Raw genomic sequence first — 9,280 nt, 5'->3', positions numbered from 1 at the left:
GATTGATATGGAATTATTTTCCTAAAAACTAACACTAGTCATCTATGAGTGATGCTTTCATCATTTGAAAAGTAAGCATGTATCAAAAAACATGTTAGGTCAGTATTTTCAATAATAGGTCTCAACCCCAAGAATTAAAATTGAAAAGTGATGTTATTATATCCAAAAATGAAATGAGCAAATTTAGCCAAGGGAAAGAGGTTTCGCTCAAGAATGTTCCTAAAGTGTTTCTGGCAAAAATTTTGCCCTGTTTCTAAACAGGCAGCATACCCTATTTAAAAGTTTCACTCCTCCCCGCCACATCTCGGAAAAACTATCGGTGCACGAGTTCTTCCTTTCAACAAACTCCTAGGTTCACGAAAAAAGCCAAGCTGTACAAGCTCTATGATTGGCTAAGAAGTGAATGACGTAAGGTTTCTCAAGTCCAATAAGAATCGTCCGCCCCAAACCGGCTCAGATTCCACCTTCTGATTGGTCCTTACGGCAAGAAGGCAGGGACAATTGCTAAAATTGACCTCTGGGACTGAACCAGGAAAAGATGGCGGCGGCCAGGTCTTGGAGGTTTGTGTTCCGAGGTCCAGGGCTGTCATTGCACACCGCGGCCGAGGCCGCCGTCACGGCTCCAGAAGTGACCGGATCAGATGTCAAGGCGGCCCCAGTCGCGCGCTACCCGCCGATCGTGGCCTCCCTAACTGCCGACAGCAAGGCAGCACGACAGCGGCGAGTGGAGCGATGGCACGCCACGGTGCATGCGGCCAATTCGGTGGACGAGAAGCTGCGAATTCTTACCAAGATGCAGTTCATGAAATACGTGGTTTACCCGCAGACCTTCGCCCTGAACGCTGACCGCTGGTACCAGAACTTCACCAAGACCGTGTTCCTCTCGGGGCTACCGCCGCTGCCTGCCCAGCCAGATCGGGAGCCCGCGCAGGTTCTGGACCTCGCTGCTCTGCGCACCGCCGCCTGTGACTGCCTCCTGCAGGAGCACTTCTTTCTGCGGCGTAAGAAGCGTGCGCCCATCTACCAGGAACGCTACACCGTCGCCTCACCCTTCTTGGACCAACTGGTAGCTTCCCTCACCGGCTTGCTCAGCGCTTACAATCCCGTCCTGGCTGCCGCCGCCCTCGGTGAGCCTCGGGCCGCCTTTCGGGGCGGGGGAGGTGGGGGATAGTAGGGGACCGTGGGTGCGTGCTTGCGTGCTAAGTCGCTTCAGTAGTGTCCGACTCTTTGCTGTCTCGTGGCCTGTAGTTCGCCAGGCTCCTCTGTCATGGAATTTTTCAGGCAAGAATACTGGAGTGGGTTGCCGTACCCTGCTCCAGGGGATCTTCCCCTACCAGGGATGGAGCCGGCTCTCCTATCTTCTGTATTGGCAGGCGGGTTCTTTACCACGAGCGCCACCTGGGAAGCCTGGGAAGGCCTCTCTTTGGGCCAAATTTGCCCCATCTTCATTTCTTTCTGCTTGGTCAGTTCTTTCCCATTCCTTTCGCTCCTAGCTAGGGGCCGCGTCCGGAGACTGGGTTGCCGGGTCTGTACTTCCACATACTAACTGTACTGTTTAGGGAAGATCCAGCCAAATGGAAGAGTAGTGTTGGTTAAAAGAAGGGTCTTCTAGAGAGCGGGACAGACCTGGGGTTGCCTTTTCACTCTTCCACCAAGTTACTGACCTTTTGGCGGTTTATAAACCGATTTTGACCTCGTTTTCCCTCATTTTCAAGGTGAGAATACGATAATAGTACCACTTTGTCATAGAACTGTTAAGATTAAAGATGGTATTGATTAAAATACCTAACGTATATTCAGCACTTCCTGTATGCCTGACCTTGTTCTGTATTTTATATGTGCCAAATTTAATCCTTACAATAACTTTACAGTAGGTAGCACTGTTTTCGTAAAAACCAAACAAACCCAAAGCACAGAGTCATAAAGTTCATTTAGTCAAAGAACCTATTGCTGGTAGAATTGGAGGACAGGCTTCAAACCCATTCATTTTGGGTTTCCAATAAACAGTCGGCAACTTCTGTTTTACTGTTAAAAGCAGGCTTGAAAAATAATTAATGGATAGTATTTTAAAGATCAGTGTTTCTGAGGCGTTCGTGATTTTGTATCTGCCACCCCTGTAGGTATCTTAATAAATATTAAGGTAATGTTACTATAACTGTAGGTGTATGTTCAGCTGAGTCTTGTAGTGTGCTTGTTACTTCCCTGCCAGTTGGTAATGAAGTGGTCTCCAGGGAACCATCAGACTTTTCCTCATGATTGATGGCCTGGGAAAGTTGACTTAATCTGCTCAAGACCTAGGTTCCTCTTGTATGTAATGGAGATGATGGCAACTATACATACCTTTGAGAATTATTGTGAAGATTGAATTAGTAATTCATGAGACAGCTGTGACTCTTACTAAACTTTTTATGTCTGTTGAGTGAGATTGCTGTTGCTCTTATTTTGTGTTTATTCTTAACTGAGAAACCTCTTTGGTCACAACGCTTAATGTACTGTGGCACAGGTAGAGAATGACAGTTTAAGTATTATCTTTATGTTGTGATCGTTTAAGTTATCACATAATTCAAACTTTAACTTACACCAAAGAGTAATTCTTGGTGTATTTTCAATTAGCACAGTTCTTGAATTCTGTATTGCTGAGCCGGGTATTCTGAGAATAACTAGATTTATTCAGATTATCGGATAAAAATGTTTTGAATATCTTTTGATAGATTGTAACCGCCCAGTTCACTTCTACTGGTTGCGAGGTGAAGAAATTATTCCTGGTGGTCATCGGAAAGGTCGAGTTGATGCTGTGCGATACCAGATAAACGATAAACCACACAACCAGATTCGAATATCCAGACAACTCCCTGAGGTAAGGATGTATTGCTTATGTGTCTGTTGACAGTTGAAGAGGAAGTATCAGCATGCTAGATCAGTGGTCCCTAACATTTTTGACACCAGGGACTGGATTTTATGGGATATAGTGTTTCCTTGGACTTGGGGCAGGAGTTGGTGGGGAATGATTTCAGGATGATTCAAGTGTTATATTTATTTTGCACTTAATTTCTGTTATTATTAAATTGTGACATATAATGAAATAATTATAGAACTCATCATAATGCACAGTCAGTGGGAGCCCTGAGTTTGTTTGCCACAACTAGACAGTCCCGTCTAGGGGTGATGGGAGACCATGACACCAAAAGTATGTTGCTTTTGTCCAATCTGTAATTTCGTTTTGCCTGCTGTCACTGCAGAAAACCCTGCTTCACAAAGATGGGATGTAGGAAATGGAAGTAGGCTTTGCAGTGCTTTTGTGGCAGTTTGACAATCTGCCTCGACTAAACATATGGAGATTTGAGGTTGTCTCAAACATACTTTTAAGACCACCATCATTTGTGATCTCAAGCAGTACTGTGAGCCACGGGGAGCAGCTCTAAATACAGACAAGGCTTTGCTCACCTGCTGCGCACCTCCTGCTTTACAGCCCGGTTCCTGACAGGCTGTGGACCAGTACCTGTCCGTAGCCCAGGAATCGGGGACCCCTGTGGTAGGTAATGGGTTAGGAAGGATAAAAAGCTTTGGGTAGAGCCCTTTCCTTCCAAGTGTATTTGGAGTACATCTCATCTGAAATGCTTTTTCAGCTTTTTAACTGTATATTCTGCAGAGGTCAGATAATTTTAAGTGAGGTTAAGACATCAGTTTTTAGGACCATACAAATCTTTTCATTTTCTTAATATAAAAATACTGATGATAGTTTATGATTATAATTTATAGTGAACTATCCTATCTCATTGTAAATCACATTTTTACAGCTAGAAGTATTCATTTTACAGGTATCCAGTTCTTTTGGAGAAAGCAAGTGTATTCTGAGTATTATCTATCTGTCCATGTCAGAGGTTGGCACATTTCTTCTGCAAAGGTCCAAATAGTAAATATTTTAGGCTTTAGGGGCCATAAGTTTCTGTTGCATTCTCAGTTCTTATCATGTAAAAATAGTCCTGTACCATATGTAAATGAATTGACATGACTGTTCCAGTAAACTTTATTTGGAAAAACAGCTGGCTAGATTTGGCCCATCATTAGATGATAGAGTTTAATCATTTAAGATTTTTAACTAGTAAGAATGTGAGTAAAATATATGCTAGTGTTGCTGTGAATTTACTTATGACTTTTTTCTTTAAGTTTGTGCCACTGGATTATTCTGTACCTGTAGAAATCCCTGTTAAGAATTGTAAGCCAGACAAACTCCCATTATTCAAACGGCAATATGAAAATGCCATCTTTATCGGTAAGTTTCTCTTTTAATAAATGTGTTCAAAGTGTCCTGTGCAAATTTGCATAATTAATTTTTGATGACCAAGAAGTTCAGCCTGTCCATGAGCAATGTAACTCATCTCAGGTTGCAACATACATGAAAATTGAAAGAGAGTATTCTTTCAACTTACCATTTAAAATTTTATGTTTCTGCTGAATTACAGTATTTAAGGTTAAAAAACAGTTATAGTTTCTGATTTAATTTTACTCTGCATGAAAGTCGCTAGGCCCATGCAAATGACACATTTCTTTTCCTCTTTATGACTAATATTCCGTTGGGCAGGCACGTGCACACATACACACATACATGTATACACATACACACACACACACCACATTTTCTTTATCCATTTTTTTGTTGAAGGATATTTAGGTTGCTTGCATATCCTGGCTTTTGTAAGTAGTGCTGCTATGAACATTGGGATGCATGCATCTTTTGGAATTCTGGTTTTCTCCAGATATGTGCCAAGGAGTGGGACTGCTGGGTCACATGGTATTTCTGTTCTTAATTTTTTAAGGAATCTCCATGCTGTTCTCCATAGTGAATATATAGATTTACATTCCCACCAACAGTGTAGGAAAGTTCCCCTTTCACCGCAGCTTCAGCATTTGTTGTGTATTTTTGGTGGTGGTCATTTTGACTGGTATGAAGTGGTACCTCATGGTAGTTTTCTTTTGCGCTTCTCTAATAATTAGTGATGCTGAGCATCTTTAATAGTATGTTTTAATGTGACTTTTACCATAATTTAAAAAACATAAAAAATAGTTATACATGTTATGCTTTGTTAATTTGTTATTTATATGGAACAGTGTGTTTTTTTCAAAAACGAAAAAGTATAGAGCTGAATTTGAGGTAGTGATTGACTTTTTTTGACAAAAGTCTCCCATTTGTGTAACACACTATGATAACCATCAGGAATAGAAAAATTAATCTCTGCCCTCATACAGCTTATACGTTGGCTATTTTTTCTCTGTTTATTAATTCCTAGCTGACTGAAAAACATTTTTAAGAAAGCAGCTGTATGCTGGTCCTCCAGAACTGTTTTATCAGTCCTCTATCAATCACTGTGGTGGTCTTAGAGAGTGAATTATGGGGAACTTTTGGTTGAAAACACTTTCCACTAAAATCAAGAATGTCAGCATTATAAAGGAAGTTTTTAAAGTTATGAAATGTTTGCATCCTTTGGTGAATATGACCAGGAGGATGACAGAGTTCCCAATGATGACCAAAGAGTTTGATAAAACTGATATAATAGGGAATTATAAATTTTACATATGTTCTTTGGACTAATGATAGCTAGCAGATTGTACTTTCAGGTGAAATTTTTTATAAACAATAAGTAAACCAAGCTTTCCATTTGTGTATTTTGAGTGCTGATCACATAATGAGTAGAGGAGATATGTGTGTTTGAAGTAAATACTGAGGACATGTGTCTAGATTCCCTACTTGTGCATTTTATCTGAAATGTTTTTATTTTGCTCTCAGGCACAAGGACAGCAGATCCACTCTGTTATGGACATACCCAGTTTCATCTGCTACCTGACAAATTAAAAAGGGAACGGCTTTTGAAACAAAACTGTGCTGATCAGATAGAAGTCATTTTTAGAGCTAATGCTATTGCAAGCCTTTTTGCTTGGACTGGAGCACAGGCTATGTATCAAGGTAAAACTAGTTTGATGGCATCAATGTTATTGGAAAACCTTTTAAGAATTTAGCAGGTCAAATTATTTTCTTTAGGATAAAACATAGGTAGAACTTAACACTTTGAAAACTTGCATTGACACACAATGCAATTGTTTTAAAATCCATAATTAAATATTTTACATTTGTAGTTGGTTAGTGACAATTTGGTAGTTACTGTCATCTTTTACTCTGACCATTTTTGTGTGAATGCATTTTTTTTCTGATGATATTCTCAAATATTTCAAAGACGAGCTAACTGAATCAACTCTAGATGATAACAGCTTTCTGACACTAGAAAATGAACTGCTTTCATGGATTAAATTTTAGATAAAATCACAGTTATCATGTATAATTTCTTTGAGGACCATATCTAGGGTATAGATTGGGAGACAGTTCATTCAGTTAATGGCTTATGGTTTTTACATACCAGGCACTGTTGGCTTTGGAGATACAGTGTTGAATGAGAGAGATCCTGCTTTCCTGGCGCTTACATTATAGTAGGGATAGTAAAAGATAGTAAACATGTAGTGTTTTTGAAAGTATTAATCACTTCAGTCATGTCCAACTCTATGTGACCCTATGGACTGTAGCCCACCAGGCTTCTCTGTCCATGGGAATTCGCCAGGCAAGCATAGTGGAAGTGGATAGCCATTCCCTCCTTCAAGGAATCTTCCGACTAGTGATGATGCTCTGAAGAGAACATACTAGATGAAAGGGAGACTATGCATAGGGTGCAGGTATAAATGAGGCATGGGGCAGAAGCACTTTAGACTTTTAGAGTTAATTCAGGGGAGGTCTCTAAAGATTTTCATTTGAACAGAGACCTGAGGATGAGGAGCCATCTTTGCATAAACTTGTGGGAAGGACACTTCCAGGCAAAGGGAATGACAGGTAGCTCTGAGGTCGGAACAGACTTGAAGTGTTTAAGGAATAGCATGAAGGCTGATGAAGAAAGGGAGTGGGAGAATGAAGATAGGGAGCTGGAGTGAGATAGAGGGAGCTGGAGGCATGTCACAGAGGACTTTCAGAGCCCATTGTGAACCACTTGACTTTTGTTACAAAACCAGAAGTAATAGAATGCATACCTAGGTTGCTGCTGCTGCTGCTAAGTTGCTTCAGTCGTGTCCGACTCTGTGCGACCCCATAGATGGCAGCCCACCAGGCTCCCCCATCCCTGGGATTCTCCAGACAAGAACACTGGAGTGGGTTGCCATTTCCTTCTCCAATGCATGAAAGTGAAAAGTGAAAGTGAAGTCGCTCAGTCATCTCCGACTCTTAGCGACCCCATGGACTGCAGCCTACCAGGCTCCTCCGTCCATGCATGAAAGTGAAAAGTGAAAGTGAAGTCGCTCAGTCGTGTCCGACTCTTAGCAACCCCATGGACTGCAGCCTACCAGGCTCCTCCATCCATGGGATTTTCCAGGCAAGAGTACTAGAGTGGGGTGCCATTGCTACTCCTATGTAAATATCCAGGAGGAGTTTTAACAGTGATTTAATTATTGCCAGGCTCACCTTTATTTCCTTTGTATATGTATTTTTAACCTCATACTCACCATTGTTAACTTATGTCTTTATAATAGAACTAAATAGATAAGAATAGGAATACAAGTAGACAATCAGAAAAATTAAGAGGAAACTTTATTGAAGATGTTAGAATGCATAGTTTATTCATAAAAAATAAAGTACTTCTTTTTATATTATAATTAATTCTGTATTTTAACAATACTGTTTATTGGCTGTATTCATTAAAGTTGATTTAAAATATATATGTGGCAAAATTTACAACTTACTGCGTACCCTTGAATTTAAAAGTATGAAAGCCAGTCAGCCTGGACCAAGAAACAGCCAGAAAATTTGAATAATAAAGATATTCAGATATCCTGGAACCTTATGATAACATAAAATACACTAGGCAAAATGAAAACAACTCATAAAACCGATTTTGAATTATAAATTAAGACATAGAATTCATCTGATAACTACCTGGTTTAAGTTCTTAGAAAGTCAAGGGTTTTTCTGAGGGCATTTTTTTTTTTTTTTTTTTGTAGATTTGGTGAAATAAATGTCTGTAATGGTTATTGGATGGTAGATGCTGCTGATATAAGGGAAATTTGAACATATTTAGGGTTGGTGAATAATGATGTGGAGACATCTGCATAAATGGAGCTCACTTCTCTTCTTAGGTGAAATGAGTTAAGGTTGAAATCTGATGAAGTCCAAAGTTGTCGAAAAAGCGTATCATGAACCTTGTGGATCCTAGAAGGAAGGAAATAGTTCTTGATGCAGATATGGAATATAGAATTAGGATGGAGAAGATAGTGAAAACATTGAGATCTTTAGAAATTTGGTAGGTAAAATATCCAGATTATAGGAGGTGTTTTATATCCTCTAGTGTGTGTGTTTCGTTTTGGTAAAATATATTCTATATATAAGTTTCAGCATAGCTTTTCTTCTACAGGATTCTGGAGTGAAGCAGACGTTACTCGACCTTTTGTCTCTCAGGCTGTGATCACAGATGGAAAATACTTCTCCTTTTTCTGTTACCAGTTAAACACTTTGGCACTGACTGCGCAAGCTGATCAAAACAACCCTCGTAAAAATATATGTTGGGGGACACAAAGTAAGCCTCTTTATGAAACAATCGAAGATAATGATGTCAAAGGTTTTAATGATGACGTTTTACTTCAGTTAGTTCACTTTCTACTAAATAGACCAGAAGAAGACAAAGCACAGCTGTTGGTAAATTAAGAAAAAACATTTGCTTTGGGACTTTGGGAATACTTAAATTTCACTGAAGGAACAATAAAAGGAATTTTGGTAATGAGACTTCTGTCAAATATTAAATACATGGATTTTGAGACAAATGTTTCTTTACTTTAACCTGTGATTAGATCTTTCATTTTGCTCAAAGTACTAAGAGATTTAATTTTAGATACAATATGTTGATTAAAAATAATTTCATTCATATGTGACTGATGAGACTAATTGAATAATCTTCAATACTTGGTGTTATTTGTTTCTGTGTGTAAGCGTGTATCACTTACTGCATACCACTCACTGCATGACAGGCCAGTAATCTGAGAGATAAGGAGTTGGGGCAAGGAAAAATGACTTTATCTGGAAAGCCAGCAAGCTGAGACGATGACAAGCTAATGTCCTAAAGAATGATTTTAATTTGAGGTAGACTTTTAGCTTTTATGCTAGGGAAGCAGGAGGGTAGCAGGGTGCCTGATCAGATTGCGGACCTTATTCTGATTGGATGGTAATGAGATAATCAGGTGGTATTTTGGGAGTCAA

The 9,280-nt window shown here is 39.7% G+C and overlaps 1 protein-coding gene across 1 annotated transcript; it reads left to right on the top strand.

Moving 5' to 3' along the window:
* The first annotated feature begins 525 nt into the window (after positions 1 to 525).
* On the top strand, positions 526 to 8,948 carry MRPS30 (mitochondrial ribosomal protein S30). Its single transcript, XM_004017006.4, has 5 exons — positions 526 to 1,127; positions 2,712 to 2,857; positions 4,168 to 4,273; positions 5,786 to 5,962; positions 8,442 to 8,948. The coding sequence occupies exons 1-5, from the start codon at positions 539 to 541 to the stop codon at positions 8,729 to 8,731; spliced, it is 1,308 nt and encodes a 435-aa protein (XP_004017055.2). The 5' UTR covers positions 526 to 538; the 3' UTR covers positions 8,732 to 8,948.
* The last annotated feature ends 332 nt before the right edge of the window (positions 8,949 to 9,280 follow it).

Source organism: Ovis aries, chromosome 16 (assembly GCF_016772045.2).
Source record: "Ovis aries strain OAR_USU_Benz2616 breed Rambouillet chromosome 16, ARS-UI_Ramb_v3.0, whole genome shotgun sequence".
NCBI lineage: Eukaryota > Metazoa > Chordata > Mammalia > Artiodactyla > Bovidae > Ovis > Ovis aries.
This window is presented reverse-complemented; position numbering and strand designations above follow the sequence as displayed.

Bases quoted from the DNA above. Each gene is read 5' to 3' on its own strand.
- MRPS30 (XM_004017006.4), top strand. From the start codon at position 539: ATGGCGGCGGCCAGGTCTTGGAGGTTTGTGTTCCGAGGTCCAGGGCTG. The intron at 2,858-4,167 runs GTAAGGATGTAT...TTTTTCTTTAAG, and splicing joins TATCCAGACAACTCCCTGAG to TTTGTGCCACTGGATTATTC. The intron at 4,274-5,785 runs GTAAGTTTCTCT...TTTTGCTCTCAG, and splicing joins TGAAAATGCCATCTTTATCG to GCACAAGGACAGCAGATCCA.